General features: G+C 40.0%; 1 protein-coding gene across 1 annotated transcript; it reads right to left on the reverse strand.

Annotated features, from left to right (window-relative positions):
- Nucleotides 1–257: 257 nt before the first annotated feature.
- On the reverse strand, nucleotides 258–9463 carry wasf3a (WASP family member 3a; the record flags this gene model as incomplete). The annotated part of the gene is made up of 8 exons (XM_084074359.1): nucleotides 258–409; nucleotides 1453–1757; nucleotides 3739–3918; nucleotides 4714–4895; nucleotides 5727–5844; nucleotides 6518–6671; nucleotides 8047–8181; nucleotides 9331–9463. The coding sequence occupies 8 exons, from the start codon at nucleotides 9461–9463 to the stop codon at nucleotides 258–260; spliced, it is 1359 nt and encodes a 452-aa protein (XP_083930485.1).
- Between the last annotated feature and the right edge of the window lie 8389 nt (nucleotides 9464–17852).

Genomic DNA, 17852 nt, shown 5'->3' on the forward strand with positions numbered 1-17852 from the left:
CTAAAAGTATTGTTTAATTTTGTGCAAATAAACTAAATAAACTTAGTAAAGTCAAATCAAATGTAAACTCTTTGCAAGCCCCCTTTTGTGTGCTCTTGTGCATAAAACACAATTTGGCATCGTGACCCTATTAGTGTGGTTTTAGTATCATTACTGATACGTTTTATTCAACTGTTATCCTTACATTTAAGGGTCAGTCAGTGTCTAGGAGTATATAATATATGTATTATTTCATGCCACTCTTTTTATCCTTCAGGTCAGTCTGACCACTCGTTCTCGTCCAGCTCAGAGTCGTCCTCAGAGTCGCTGTACTCCACGGCGATGCGGCGAGACAAGATGGTGGCCACGTCGTTTCCAACGGGCTTGTTCTGCTGCTCCTGCTGCTCCTGGACCTTCTTCAGTTGAATCCCTGGTGAGAACACACACGTGTTAAGGCACTCACACACACACACTACCATATCTATTATATACAAATCAAGTTGTGGACTCTGTATGCCCGATATCAGCGCAAATTGGTGTTGTTTGTTAGTGTGATATCAGACCAGAGCTAGGCAGGCAGGCAGGCATGTTATGGGCCATCACGAGTGGCATCTTAACAGGTGCAAAAATGTCACAAATGTGACATTTCTGTCCAAATTAAGACGTCACGTTTGTGACCTTGGAGTCAATTACGCTGTAGACATGTTACGTCACCACTTGTCATGTCACAAAAGCCACATGCCCATATTATGTGGAGACCACTTGCAACAGATTTTCAAAAATATGTGAGACTCGGCTACGTCTTTTAAAGTGATCAGCAGGTGGATCTTTGTGAAGAAAAATATTCTAATATTTTTCGTGAAAACGCTCGGAATCGCTGGCAAGGGCAGCCATGGATGATGTTTCACTCTGGCCATACTGTATAAAGCATACTGTACATGGGCAACTGGCGGCAGCTGTTGCCCAATTCCAAACATACAAACACGACCCGCTTTAATTCAGTCTATATTAGTAGCTCAATGACTAGTATTAAAATTCTAGTCTTTTTTTATGTCCAATGTATTTGTGTTTAAGTTCAAAAAGTTAACATAAGTATAACTAAATACATTTGAAATTAAATAAAAATGTTACTTTTCAGGATTCCAATTAAAAAAATAGCAAAAACAAAATCAGGATTCCAATTCAAAAATAGCAAAAATAGCAGATCTACAAGCTCAAAACGCGTCGCACTGCGACGCGTTTTGAGCTTGTAGATCTGCTACTTTTGCTACTTTTGTGTGACATAGAATTTCGAAGTACAGTACGGCATTAATTTACGGAAGAAAGTTAAAATACGGAGATAAGAGGTGTCCGCCCAACAGTAGTATGCAATGTGGCCCTCTGGAGTGAGTGTGGAAATATAGTGGCCCTCTCCATCATCAAAGTTGCATCACCCCTGGTATAAAGTGTTGACTCGTTCAGCCAAAAACTCACCCATGCGTATAGCAGAGAGCAGGTCACTTCTGGCGTCTCTGACCGGCTGAACGTCTGTCCTCGTGGCCTCGCCGTGTGCTCCTGGGCGGTGTGGGTAGGAGGAGCGGGCGGCGGAGGAGGAGTGGACCGCTGGAGGCAGGGGTCCAGGGGGCGGAGGCCCCGGGGGAGGAGGTATGGGCGGGAGCGAGGAGGAGTAGCCCTGGCTCACGTACAGAGGGGCCGGGGGAAGGCCGCCCTGGGGAGAGCCGAACGCGGTCTGTGCAGAGGGGATGGTCGGCCCGGAGCTCACTGTGTATTCCACTGGGCTGTTAAAAAGACAAGAGATATGCACTGAAACACTGTTGTGTTTCAGATTATACTATTACTATTACTACTACTATCATATGATGATATGATTTCAGATTATACTATGATTCATATACTACAGTATGAATCTGAAACTGTGTTTCAGATTATACTATGAACGTGGTAATATTTGTTTGAGGTGTCTTTATTGTGATGATACCAGTGGTGTAAAGTAACTAAGTACCTTTACTCAAGTACTGTACTTAAGTAATTTTCTTATTTTTTACTTTACTGGAGTATTTCCACTTTTCAGTACTTTTACTTCTACTCCACTACGTCAGAGAGGAAAATATTGTACTTTTACTCCACTACAATTATTTGAAAACTTTAGTTACTAGTTACTTTGAAGATTTGGATTATTATTACAAAACATACATTAACCACTTCAGCCCTACAGTATATACATTTCAGCCATTTGAAAATAGCAGATCTACAAGCTCACAATGCGTCGCATCGCGACGCATTGTGAGCTTGTAGATCTACTATTTTCAAAAGATTATTTGAAAACTTGTAAAATGAGACATTCTGCATAATGAGTACTTTCTACTTGTGGTACTTTAAGTGCATTTTGATACCAATACTTTTGTACTTTTACTCAATTACATTTTTAATTCCAGACCTTTACTTGTAACAGAGTACTTCTACATTGCAGTATTGATACTTTTACTTAAGTAAAACGTTTGAGTACTTTTCCCACCACTGGATGGTACTCTTCTGTACGTAGTGTATTTCTATGCCCTGTATCTGTAACGTTTACTGCTGTGCTGTCCCTGGTGCCTGAATTTCCCCGGCGCAATAATCAATAAAGGTATCTAATCTATCTATATACCTGACACCAGGGAGTATAGGGAAAGTACCTCCAACCACTGCACAAGTACTAGTTATAGTATTAACATACTCTCCTACATGTTAAAATTTGTTACAGCTTTAATAATGGCAACAATAATGATAGTTGATGATGATAATGAATTGGAAAATCTCAAATTCTTTCCCTATTTGACTTAATACGGTATACAGTACCTCAATGGTTCCCAAACTTTTCAGGCCATGACCCCCCAAAATAATCATATTTGAACTGAGGACCCCCCCACCCTGACAAGCACTTGAAATTGTAGGAGTTGAGGCCAGTGTTGATTTCGTCGACTAAAATTATGACAAAATGTTTGTCGACTACCTTTTTTCACTGACGAAAACTAAATCAAAACTAAGCCACGATGACTAAAACTAAGACTTAATATATTGACAATTTCTTCAACAAATAATAACTAGATGTTAGTGAGGGACGAGTGGAGAAGAGATCCAGTAGAACTAATAGACAAGTCATTTTATGTTTGGTTGAGCTCAGGTGTTGCGCTCTGAAAATAGCAGATCTACAAGCTCACAACGCGTCGCACTGCGACGCGTTGTGAGCTTGTAGATCGGCTATTTTCAGCATGCAACCAAGTGTAAAATCAGCCATTGCGACGGCATCAAGGCACCGCCAAAATACATTTTAGTCGACTAAATCAACTGTAGATTTAGTCGACTGTAATCTTAAATGATATCGACTAAAACTAACATTTCAAAAGCTTAACATTTCAGATGACTAAAATATGACTACAACTAAATGGAATTTGATTCAAAAGACTATGACTAAAACTGAATCAAAATGTGTGTGTCAAAATCAACACTAGTTGAGGCATTAATTTTAGTTAAATATTGTAAAAAATAGCCAAACAACAAGCTCACAAGTAGTAATGGTCTCATTATTACTTATTTTATTGTATTTTATAGGTATTAAAAAGTTATTAAAAGTCTAAAACTCAACTGTTTACTGTTGAGTGAGAAAACAATGTTGCACATTAAGCTAATCATCTGGGGACCCCCCCCCCCCCAAAGGCATCTGGGGACCCCCAGTTTGGAAACCATTGATCAGTGAGGAGGATTCAAAGCCAAACGTACTTGTAATCGACAGGTGGAAGATGTGAACCGTTGTGATGTGGCGGTGGTGTTGAGGGGCAGGCGGGGGTCCCGCCCCGGTACGTAGCCTCGATGATCTGATATTCATGCTCCGCCAGAGGCGACGGGGGGGTGTTCCCACACACGTACCCCGGAGGAACGGGGAAGTCCGGGAGGTCGGGTCTAGAGGAACCAACACACAATAACTTAGATTCGTTTTGATTTGATTTGATGTTTGGTTTAATCCATTCAATCCGGGAACGCATCTGTGTCACTTTAGATTTCTTTGGCTATTCAAAAATAGCAGATATACAAGCCTCATAGCCGAGTGCCACACTATGAGCTTGTAGATCTGCTATTTTAGAAAAATCGTGAACATTTGAAAATATATATTCTACAAATGTCTTCTAAATGTTGCTATATCAGTGGTGCTCCAATTTTTCAGGTACATACATTTAAATAAAACATATAATATAATATTATAATAATAATATAAAAACTAAGAAGAGACCATGCTATTCTGCAATACTTTCTAAAAGCCAGGATTTTTACCTTTTTCTCAAAAAGATTATAACTTCTAATACTCTATCGTCTGGGGTAATGACCCGTTTCCAATACATGACTCCACCGAACGACACACAAATCTTTGACCTTGTTGACCCAAAAGTCCAGGGCAGGTTACTGTTCATTCACACCAAGTTTCAAGAAATTCTGCCTATCATTTTAAGAGTTAATTTTGTTCACAGGCACACAGACGATTATAATACCCTGCCTGTCAGTTCTGCAGGCAGGTGTAACACAGCTAAAAGAGAGGAAGTAAGATTACAATTTTGAGACAGTAATGTATTCCATATTGAGTTTGAAATAAGAACAGAAATGAAAATATGTCTCCAACATATAAAGAAGGAAAAAAAAGGTTTGTGTATGTGTGCTTGGTGGTTGTGGTTGTGACATAAACACATAAAACTACACACGCACCTGCCGTCTGGGGAGAGGGATCCCTCGGACGACACTCCCCTGCGGAGGGTGTGTGGATGGCGGTGGTCTGGACGGAGCTCTTTGTCAAACGCCATCATGTTCCACTCGTGTCTGCGGTTACGAGCCTTCCTCACCTTCTTCACCTCGCGCTGCAGCGTGCTGTCAACACAGCGCTTCTGCTCCTGGTGAGGGCATGGGGTTGAATACAGTCAGTTATCCATGTCATGCAGGTTGAAGAGGAATTTATGAAAGGAAGGATATCGGACAAAATCAATTATCACAATTATTTTGACCAAATGCCTCAAAATCAATATTGTGACGATTATAACGTATTGCGATGATAATATCAATTAACTTTTTATCGTAAATATAACATTTTAATTGTGAAAATAGCTGATCTACAAACTCACAATGTGAGGTGTTGTGAGCTTGTAGATCGTCTTTTTTGCTATATTTGACAAGTTGTGAAAATGTTTGAAGTGCTTAAAACAAGGAAAAGACAACACTGATGCTTTTGCACGACAATGCGATATCCAAAATCCCAGACAATATCATATACAGTATTTCCCAGCCCTATCATCAACTTTGCCAGACTCTTCTTGCAATTCTATCACTTCTTTCCATCATTCTCTACACTTCACATATTTTCATCTGTCTCGGATCGTTTATCATATTTATGCCAATTGTCCATCTGGGACAATTAAAAGCCTAATTTATACTTACATGACACAGTGTTGCTCGCCATGAATAACTCACTTCTAAATCACTTCTAGTGATAAATGCAATGGATGTCATCCAACAAAAAATACATTAGCCTAAAAGCCACAATCTGTTAGTTTTATGTCTATTGATTCATTGTCCCAGAGGAGAGCGAGGAGATGACGAACAAACTCACAAGCTCAATGTGTCGCGTCTGCAAGCTCAGGTCGGTCATTTTTGCCACGCGATCGTGGCGGTTGCCGTCGTGGCCGTTGCCGTCGTGCAACAAAGTATTAAGTGTAGTACACACTCACCTTGAGACGTCTCCTTTCCTTCCTCTTCTCCTCGGTGTCCTGTAACATCTTCTCCTTCCACAGCTCAAAGAAGTACTGTGGGTCTGTGTAGAACTTCATGGCATCAATGTGGTCTTCCCTGCATTTAAATACACAATATGACAGTGTCATCATAACACATATTACCTGAGAACCACATTTTCCTACACAGTATCATCCTCAGACGTAAAGGTAGGGTAAGTGATATTATTTTGTTAAAAAAAGGGTTAAATTGCTTTATATTCTGATAGTACTCATTTCTATAGAGGACTATAGAAATATATGTTCAGTAACAGTAGTCTCCATATCTCTCCAGCTCTCGATTAAACAGAAAACGCATTTTCAGGTTGGAATACCAATTTCATGCAATCAGGATAGAGAACTCACACAGGACACAGGATAAACAAGTGAATTTGGAAGTGATGACACAAATAAATGAGCAGACAAAATTGGAAGACTAGAATCGGGTACTTTTGTCCTGATTGGCTGAAGATTTGCCACCCAACTGAAACATTGTCCTTCTGTTTATCAATGAGCTGGAGAGATGCAGAGACCCATGTTACTGAACAAACACTCTATAGCAATGACTACTATCAGAATATAGTGCTTTAACTTTTCAACAAAAAAACGTTTTGTTTTAACCAAAAAATATCACTTACCCTACCTTTAATTTATACATTTGTAACCTCTGAGAGTGTACAAATGTAACCAAACGGACCTGGACAGTAAGTCCATTTGGTTACATAACATTTGTACCCATTTTTCTGGTGTACCTGTAAGTGGTGAGGGCACCGAGAGGCGGGGCCTTGTCACAGGTGTTGTACATCTCTGACACAGAGTTGGGGGTGCTGCTCTTGGCCACCACCTGCTGGTTCTGGACGGTAGAGCCTTTAAACGCCTTCCTCATGTTGATGTCCTGAAGAGACACTGCAAAACAATAACATTTAAAGGGATAGTTCACCCCCCAAAATCTTTTTTCTCCTATCGATTAGTCACCCCATGGAGACTTGAATTCATGGATATTTTTTTGTTTTTGTCACATTCCTAGGCTAATAATTTGATGACCAGCGGACCGGTAGGCAGCGGTTACGGTAGGAGAGACAAAGGAGACTCTTTTGTGTCTCCTACCGGAACCACTGCCGGTCATGAAATTATTCTAAAACAAAAACATATCCATGAATTCAAGTCTACATGGGGTGACTAATCGATAGAAGAAAAGTCATTTTAAGTCACTTTAAAAGAAAAAGGTCCCATCAGAAAGTATGGGAATTAATGGCTTTAAAAGCATCAACATAATCTCAGTTATATAATGCTTTCATCAGACCACTGCAACCTGTTTTGGCATTAGCTGCACAATTATTAATACTCCGTCACTGTCAATCACAACGTCACTGTCATTTTGATATGTGGCACGAGAGGATGAACGACGGAATAGAACATAAGAGCAAATGTCCATATCATCTGAAGATAATGCTGAAGAGACTTTTAGAAAATAAGTAGGAGACCCATTTGTAGTGGATGTTGGTTGGTTTGTTAGAGAAGGTGTAGATGAGCATGAGCACCACTGATACACACATCATGAAGACACTTCTTTTGACAGTTACACCAGGAGGATGTCCCTTACGACACCCAGAAAAGGATAAGTCTCACTGTATAGTATATGTACAGTTTTTGTATGTTATATTAACACCACTTGAACCTCAGCAAGTCAGCATCCATATTCTGGGGGGAACATTAGCCAAAAAATGCGTGTCGCGACACGCTATGAGCTTGTAGATCAGCTATTTTTGGCAAAGAGATTTGCCAAAAAACAGTCCCAAATACAGAAACAACTGGGGTCCAGTTTACTAGAGGGTTTAAGTTGTTAACCTGTATTATAGTATATGTAAGCTGTTTGAACTTTGAACTTGTAAGATGTGTGTGTCATTGATTGATTATCCCTTATCAGTTCAATAAGGGACTCGTACGCACCGTGGAGCATTCGAACACATCTAGTCTCCACTGTCAGTGGTGGGCAGGAACTTTACACCCCTGCACCAACCCCAGCTCTTTGCCCGTCTGATCTTTGAAAAGGTTTTATGGGGATTTCTGTGTCATCGTACGTTGCAATGAAGAATGACTGGTTAAAAGGTCACAACGTGGTTCATTATGCAGATACTGACATCTCAAGTAGGTTAGCTGTGTGTCAAGTACGGTAAATTGTCTGTGTTACAGTACCAGTGCAATTTATATAATTTATGCCGTGTTTCCTGATAACCCTCCACCCCGTCCACCGCTATGTGCCCTGTGACCCCCAACTGACCCTCTTCCACGCTGGAATCCAGCTGGGTGACCTTGAGAGCCAGGCGGTCGATGCGGTCCTGGAGGGAGTTGGCGCGCACGTAGAACGTGTTGGCCTCGTTAAAGAGCTCGCCAAAGACATTCTCTGCGTGCTTACCTGCAACCAAAGAACAAACGAGAGCCGTTAACGCATTCCATACAAACGTTATCGACAGGTAGCTCTGTCTCTCTATGGGTTTCAAACCACCACCCCCCCCCCCCCCCACACACACACACACCCACCCGCACACACACACATTCTCTCTCTCTCTGCTTTCTGTGGCACTAAGCTTTAGGGTAAGCCCTAAGCTCCTTTAACTTCACAAAATCCCACTACAAACACGCAGACACGACACAGACATAGTTATGCACATAACACATGTACGCTCAAACTAAAAAAACTTAAAATGACATTCACGAGTCAAGTCTTACTTTGCCTGTTTTAACTGAATAATATGTTTTAAATGTCTGATGAAGCGTTGAGTTAACATTTATTTCTGATTGTTTTGTCGCCCCTGATAATACTCTATGTTCACTAAAACTACTAAAAACTAAACTAAAACTAAGCCTATCATAAAACCTAAACTAAAACCAAGCCTTTTCAAGGAATAACTAAAACTAATAAAAAAAAAATCACTTTTTCACAAAATGAATTAAAACTAAACTGAAATTGAAAACAAAAAATGTATTTAAAAAATAGAAAAAATAAATTAATAGTAATAATAATAATAATAATGAATGTTCTTAAGACCAAATGTTATGAAAGTACTGTTAAGCAGTGGTTCTCAAACTATTTCATGTCAAGGACCCCCAAATTGATATGTATTTGGCGGCGGACCCCCATCTGAAAATGTTTTGTACCAGGGACCCCCAAAATGATTAAAAAATGTCCAATACTTTTAAGATTCTTTTTTTTTTAGCGGCGCGAGCGGATCCTGCTCTATATCTGACTTTGTCCGTGTGCGTACGTCAACGTTCTGATTGGTCAGGTGCGTCAACAAAGTGATTGGTCAAGCTTCACGTGACACATGGCTATAAACACATTATAAACACATATCGATGACAAAATGTATGAAAGGCGCCGCTACCTTCACACAGGGTGTGATTTTTTTTTATAGCCAACATATAAAATATGGATAAAGTGGTTAAAATGATTGTGATGCTGTATTAACACATTTTGCTGGGGACCTCCTGTGGACCTCCCCCTCCCAAGGACCCCACACTGACAGCCACTGCTGTAAAGATAACGTGATTAAAGTGCTCTTACTCAGACTGCTGAGCTGGCGGATGATGGCTGACAGAGTGTTGTTGGTGACACATTCCAGCTCGTTGCCAATCCCATCAGGCACTGCCCCGTGGCACAGGTGGCGGGGCTGGATGTTCCTCTTTACCAGCGGCATGACTGACCCCTGCACGACCCCCCTATCTCACATCTGGATCGTAACTCCTGCAGGGAAACAGGATATATTTATCAAGTCATAAGTTTCAGAAAAGCCTTCGATTAGGATCAATCGCATTTACAATACAAAGTAAACAAGACATTGAACTTCCTTGTCCAATATTTAGCTATCGATAGTAAGTTAGGTAAGTAGTAGGATTAGGCCTGTCACAATTATTACATAATCGTCTAATCCCAATTATTTTATATAATCGCATATTTTTGCATAATCGTCATAATCAATTCCATGTTAAAAAATGTCATATTTTCAAAAAATGGCAAAAATACTGGAAATAGCAGATCTATAAGCTCAAAACGTGTCGCGATGCGACGCGTTTTCAGCTTATAGATCGGCTATTTCCACTATTAATGTTTATTTTTAAGTAATTCAATATGTTTTATTGGTCATATCTGCCCTGTGCAACTTTTGTTTACGAAAGTTAAAGCCAAACAGAAATGTAACTTCTACTCACAATGTGCAATTATGTGAGTGATAATTAATCGTCAACTTAAATTTGTGATCGTGACAGCCCTAAAGTAGGATAGGTGATTGATCTCCAAGCTCACAATGCGTTGCATGTCGTAGATCTGCTATTTTTTTTATCAATTTACCTATATAATGACATGCCCAAAACAGTGGTTAGTCATAAATATATACACCATTCAAAATGTCATTTTAGCTGAGCGGGATTTTGAATACTCATGAATGTAGTCATATAAACATATCCTAAAATGATCAAACTCAATCTTCTGTTTTTAGCCAATTCCAGCACATATAAACCGCCGACAGGCCTGTCCCTCCCGGGTACTGTAGGTTAAACGATAATGCTCATGCAACAGGATAAAGTCATAGGCTGTGAACCATCTGACAGGATTTCACTATAACAAATTGATGTTTTTTTTTCTTCTTCTAAACGCTACATGGATGTGTTGTGGTGATTAACATCTGGGACAGTAGCGCTGCTACTTTGGAAAGTCGTACCTGCCGGTTATGGGAACAATAACAGTTGACGCGAGAGCAACTCATAAACAGAGAAAAATACAAGCTGACAAGCTTGTAGATCTGCTATTTTCGGCGAAGATATTTGGTATAGAGGGAGAGGAACGAGTATAGACCCCTGGGGGACTCTGGTCAACAAACTACAGTATTTGTAGCCCCTAGAGGGAGGCAGAGATAAAGTGATGTCGTAAGTGACACAGGTATTTAAGGCCTTTCTGAACAGGCAGGTAGCAGATCGCCAATCTGTGGGTCTTCACACCACACCGGTAGTGTGTTGTGAGAGGGGGATGTTTGTGTGCGGCTGCTGATATGGTAAATGGTCTGTAACATTCTTGGTGGTGTTGATATGGTACAGAGGTGTTGTCTTTCCAGTAAAGTGACATGTACACTGGAGAAGCTGCAGCTGAAGTACATGACAGTGTATCTGTTGTGGGTCAAGTTGTATGCGAGAGCTGACGAAAACTTCTGGGAACTCAGATTATGGGTCAAGTGACTGCATACACCCTAAAAGCCACCTGGGTCATGTTCAATGACGTCAAACGTGGAGTAGGTTCTGGTGGCCAGAAATACCTGGTGGGTCCGACCATTCCGAGGTCGCCGGATTTGACTGGGGCGAGTGGACTTTGGTGGCCAGAAATACGTGGGTCCAACCGTTTCCGCGGTCGCCGGATTTGACCCGGGGCGAGCGTGTTTTGGGGCGAGCGTTCTTGTATTGAATGGAAATAGCTATCTTAAATGCTTCTCCTGCAAAGTACAAGAGTGTAACTAAGACAAAAAAAAAACTACATATTTGTACACACACATCATCAACTATGATGCAGCTTTGACTTTGAGTTCACCAGTCATTTGGTTGTCACGCAGAGTGACTGTTTATGGACTGGGGTGGATCTGTTTCAGGACAGCATGCATGCATGTAGCAACGTGTGCTTTGATTGGTCTACTTTTGTGGAGAAATACACACACACACACACACACACACACACACACACACACACACACACACACACACACACACACACACACACACACACACACACACACACTCTGCTCTAGATGGCTTGGTCTTTGCCCTCACTGTAAAAATACATAGGCCTAGATGTGTAGTCGTGATTAACTCTTAACACCACATTGGCATTTCTGTGTGTCACATGTGTGTAGTATTGTAGGGCGACCATATTTTCAGCCTTTCACCCTTAAATCTATATGCATGTTCATCGTGCATGCTCACGCCCATTCATGCACGTTCACACATGCGCACACGCACCATAGGTGTTGCATACAGGTAGGGCTGTCACGATTACAAATGTAAGTTGATAGGGGTGTGCCGATACACTAATTTCACGAAACGATACGATACGATATTTGGCTCACAACTATATATGGAGGAGAAAAAAAGAAAATGCAAACAAATAATTCTGTTTTTGCATTATTCAGACATGCAAACTTGTAGCTTTTCAGCTACAATAGCCGTTTTGAAACCAAATAGTATGACACCTGACCCGAAAAAAAAACATGTTGTCACTCTTTTCACTTCGGGGCCGTTTTTTTTTCAAAAACGATATTTTTTTTTCCCAAAACGATACATATCGTCGCGAAAACGTATCGCGATATATCGCGGGACGATATATCGGCACACCCCTATAAGTTGATGATTAATTGTCACTAAAATAATTGCGATTAACGATTTAATTGTGTGTTTGGCATTTGAACATATGAATACAAGAATATTTCTGTTTGCCTTTTATGCTCTGTAATCAAAAATTGCACAGGGCAGATATGAAAAATCACTTAAATATATAAAAAGAAATGATTGACATTTAATAAATGTATACATGTAGTAATAGCAGAAATAGCAGATCTGCAAGCTTACAACGCGTCACAATAATATAAAAAAATGTGTGAATTTTTTTTAACATGGAAACGATTATGCAAAAATAATTATGATAATTCAGATAATTGCGATTAGATGATTATGTAATAATTGTGACAGGCCTACATACAGGCCTGTCACCAGATTGATTTACAACATCAGCGTTGAATAGAGATATACGTAATGCGTTCTTCATGTTTTCTGATTATGAACATGATAAATGTCTATGCAACCGCTGAAAGTAAATGTTATTATTTTAATTGTGGCGAAAACCGGGACAATTTCCTGGAAAATGTTGAAAACCAGGACATGTTAGTGTTTTAGAGATATTTGCCGGGACTCGGGACACACAACTTGAAATCGGGACAATCGGGACGTCTGGTCACCAACACACGAGTTATTACAGTACATTTATTTTCAACTATAGCTTTATTAACCAAGTTGATCCAAGTTGTTAAAATTAAAGTGTTCTTCTAGGTGAGTTTAATTATGCATCGTTGAAACCTATGGAGAAAAGAGCTTGTTGATTGACTGAAGCGGTGCATTCAGGTGGCGTGTATACAGATTATAATGCGTGTCGAGGGGAAACCTTTGGTCTGAGGTCTGGAACAGTTGAAACAGAGGTGACATTAATTCAATGGTGTATTGTGATGCTCTGAAAGGCCTACTCCTCCCACTGATTAAGTGCATGGTTCATTATCTCCCGTCTCCTCAGTTTTAAAAAGCAGGATTATCCTGCTGCCCAAAGTAACACCTGCTGCAAATGTATTCCATCATTTTGTCATTGTACACAGTATCATACTGTGATATTGTTTTAGTCAAGCTGTCCTATACATTGCCTGCTTCTGCAGTGTGTGCACTGTACTGTAGTTAATACTTTTATATATGCATAAGTATATGCATTGGTTCTGGATGCGACTCTGTTGGTCTCTCCTTTGCAACGTTAGGCAGAACAGGAAAGTACAGTCACACAGTCACACTGCTGCACTGAGAGAATTCAGTCAGACAACTCTTAGATTGGATTTAGAATATATTTGTATTTAGCATAATTTTTATTGAGCATAATTGAGCAAGGTTCAAGGTTCAAGTTTATTAGTGTCCCCGAGGGGCAAATTGGTTTGCAGCATATAGCATCAGTGCAGTACAACAACATTTAAAACAGACAAAAAAAAACAGTAAAAAACAGAACAGTAACACATCCGTAGCCGGTACAGAGAGTTCACATTAGGTCATAAAGAGCAAAGTGTAAGGTGATATTCAGTGCAGTGTACATGGCCTTTGAAAAGGAATACGTGGACACAAGGAGACTGCTTGGTTCACGTAATAACTAAAGGCTATCTCCTCCTTGGCTTCTCCATAACAGAGTTCAGACTGCCGATAGAAATAGGAATGAAGGACAGTTTGTGCCTGTTTGTTGTGGCACTGGGGGTCCGCAAGCGACGGCCCGAAGGAAGGAGTTTGTACTCATTGTTAAGTGGGTGAGCGGTATCTGAGCGAATGGACTTGGCTTTTTTGAGCACTTGTCTGTTAAAGAGAAGTCCAAGGCTGTTCATATTTGTACCAATTATCTTGGAGGCAACTTTCACAATTCTACCAAGGCAATTCTTGTCCTTGACACAGAGATTACCAAACCAGCATAATATATAGCATATATCTATAGCATAGATATATGATTATGAAGCATAGTTTGGCGTCAGGGCTCTGTATCTATTCATTCCCTGTAAGCATGAACATTTGAATTAATGTTACATGCCAAATAGGGATACAGGGAATGAATTAAGACCCCCAAGGGGAATCTAGAAACAGAGCCTACAGGTGGATGCTGGGGAGGCGGGCACTGAGAGAAAACATAGGCTCTAGGCCCATTTAGACTGGGAACGCATCTGTGTCATTTTAGATTTCTTTGTCTATTCAAAAATAGCAGATCTACAAGCTCATAGCGCGGCACCGAGTGCCACGCTATGAGCTTGTAGATCTGCTATTTTTGAAAAGAAAAAAAAAAACGTTAAAAAGTGTGTAAATCTTAAAAGCGAACATTTGTAACTCCAATCTTTGCTTCTGGGGATTCTCCAAATGTCTTCTAAATCCTAGCAGTTTTTTTTAAATGTATCTGGCCGTGGACCCCCATCTCAAAATATTTTGTTCCAGGGACCCCCAGAAGTTGTAACAGATTATTTCAAAAATAGCAGATCTACAAGCTATTTTTGAATAGCCAAAGAAATCCAAAGATAGACACAGATGCGTTCCCGGTCTTAAAGGGTTAAGTAATTCAAGTAAGAAACAAAATTAAATTGAAACTTTATAATTTAAAAATCCAAATCAGCAGTTGTGATTCATTGCAACAAGCTGTTGACAACTAAGTGTGTACTGTACTTAGTAAACCTTTACAGAACACAAGAGCATTTTGAGTCTAAGCTTGTATGTAGTGAGTGTAGTAAAAGAGAAATCATGCTTACCTAAATCCAGTAAAATCTCAGAGCCATTATTGAGTTTGATTAATTCCACCGCATATTGTTTCACATCACTACACCCGGACGGAACAGCGCAGAAATAAGTCAAAGTGATTTGATTCAAAACAAACAGAGGTGACCTCCTGCTACACATGTAGTGGACGGTGCGTCGTGTCATCATCTCTCCTGGTTGGGAGGGATTCACCCTGAGTGACAGCCTCTCTCGTCCAAACCCAGCGCTTGAGCCGTGGGATTAAACCGAACAGATTTACTTGTGTCATCCAATCAAGATCGTCGCAAGTAATCACGTCGTCCATTTAAACATCTCCTGTTGGAGATGAGCCTTTTATTTTAAGAGACTCTAATCGCCGTGCATGACTAATAGGCTTGCTCTTACTACCACTTTATTTATGATTATCATCGTGATTTCTATCAGAATTAATGAAGATTTTTCTTATTTGCTCATTTTTCTTATTTGCTGTAGTTTGGTAGTAGTATAGTAGGTAGTATGGTAATTTAACACAATTATAGTACACCCCCCTTTCTTCTAAATATCATGTTAGACTTATTTGACACACTTTTTTAAATCACTCTTTGCTGTCAAAGTCACCACATACTGAGGTGCTAAGTATATCACACTGCATGTTGTATGGCACTGTACTGTCATCTATTGAGACCCCAAAATTACATGAGATATAGTGCAGTGGGTGTCATTTGATTCAGGGAACTTACTGCAGTACAGCAGGCCTTTGCAAACTCTGTAATTGTCTGTTTACTTTCATACTGTATACACAGTTGTTGCCTGTACACTTATTGTACATGTGTTACTGACTTCTCTCATTATGGTTAACATTGTTGCAAAGAACCAGAAACACATACACATCTACCTGCCTACACCCACATACAATCCATCAGGAAAAAGCAGCAACTATGAAATCATTGTCATGGGGCAGGGCAAATGACATCACTTTATAAACAGCAGCAAATTAGTCTTAGGTAACCACTTAAAGCGGCACTATGTAACTTATTTTTTTAAAGAATAAAATGTAATGTTGTCCAACCTGTATGGTAGAGTATGTCAATACAATAACTTAAACAATTGGGGTGGTTGTATTTTGTCTCCCTGCTCTTCTATTGAGACATTTAGGTCATGTCTCACGTAGTGACACAGGATCTGACACAAATTTTGACCTGATGGTCAAGATTCAAATTCTCCCCTGAGCAAGCAGGCCGGCTCTATTAGCTCAATGGTAAAAATGTCAGCACTTGCGCATGAAACCGGGTTAAAATCCGGGGTAGAAGAGGAAAGTTACATGGTGCAGAAATACCTTTTTGACCGTCATGCAGTACCACTTGTCAACCAGTCGTGGTCATACCCTAACACAGGATCAATTAGATGGATCAATAGAAGAGCAGGGAGACCAAAAACAACCAAAGCAGTTGTGTTGGTTATATTGTATTAACATACTCCACTCCATCAGAAACAGTTTTATTTGTCACATTACAGTTTTACAGGTGTAAAGCAGTGGGTGACTTTCTTTTTTTTGTGCATCCTCCATCATTTTCTAGTTTTCCACTAGTAGAAAGAGGACAGAGGTAGCGCAAAGGGAAAGAGATAGAAAATAGGTCAAATAGAATAAATAAAGATACATACAGATAGCATATATGAAAGCAGGTATAGTATGTACATGATATTTAGAACATTAGCATCATATCCAGGTGTGGACTTGTTCTTTTAGAGCTATAAGTACCAACGTTAGCAGTAGCTGATTTACAAGCTCACAACGCGTCACACTGCGATCCGTTGTGAATGTGTCGATCGGCTATCTTGGGCATAAAAAAACAAAACATACAAATCTTCACCAGAATTTCAAAGATTTACAAAAATGTATAACATTTTTCCTATAATGATGACATGCTCAAGGTTGCCCAAGACATGATGCTAGGTTGAAAGTGGTTATCCTCCTAACATAAGAGGATCGCTGATCTCAACAGGTTTAACCTGCACGAATGAAGGTTAAATAAAAAATAAATAAATCTGTCATCCAGCATCTGACTTTTAAGCTCCGGTTGCACATCATGACAGATGGTCTGGATTGATGGAATGCAGCCCAGATCTCAGCGGCTTAAGCATTTGATTTAATAGGCACACAACACATGAAAATATCAGCACTCATATTACTCATATTACTATGAGTTTGTTTTATATACAGTATATATAGAAAATAAACCTTGACTCTCTTTTACAAATCTAACTGTCACAGTATCATATGCATGGTACATTTTTTGTTTTTGTAACAACCTTTTAGAAAAGAAACGAAGCATTATTAAAGTTGTGCAATCCGGAACTTATTTTAATGAATACAATTGTATTTTAACCAATCTGTAGTACATGTGCAGTGGTTGTCAAGTCATCTTTATTTCTATAGCACATTTAAAAACAGCAGTTTACCCAAAGTGATTTCCAATCAAGGGGCGACTAGCAACATGATACAGCCATATAAAAGCAAGTTATAAACAAGTATATCATTGTAAAGTCTTAGAAACATACTAAAATCACACCCTGTGTGAAGGAAGCGGTGCCTTTGATGAGTGGCCTCCTGGTGGCGCTATAATAGGGCGGGGCGGGGCTTCAGCAATTAATGCTCGTCCCTATTGGTGGTGTAAGTCCACATACCAAATTTGGACTTGGTGGCATGCTGCAAAATGGAGTTATAGCTGTTTAAAGCCAGTGGCCTCCTGGTGGCGCTATAATAGGGCGGGGCGGGGCTTCAGCAGTCAATGCTCGTCCCTATTGGTGGTCTAAGTCCACATACCAAATTTGGACTTACTGGCATGCTGCGAACTGGAGTTATAGCTGTTTAAAGCCCGTGCTCAAACGGACATACGGACAAACGGACAGACGGACAAACGGACGGACATAGTCAAAGGTAGAGCGGCTGGCACCGCTAAAAATCAAGGGAAAAAATATGAGAATATCATTTTCTCGATTATAATATGGAGTATGGAGAATATGGAGTTAGCAGATCAG

Source organism: Gymnoscopelus microlampas, assembly GCF_963454915.1.
Source record: "Gymnoscopelus microlampas genome assembly, chromosome: 12".
In the NCBI taxonomy this organism is placed as follows: domain Eukaryota; kingdom Metazoa; phylum Chordata; class Actinopteri; order Myctophiformes; family Myctophidae; genus Gymnoscopelus; species Gymnoscopelus microlampas.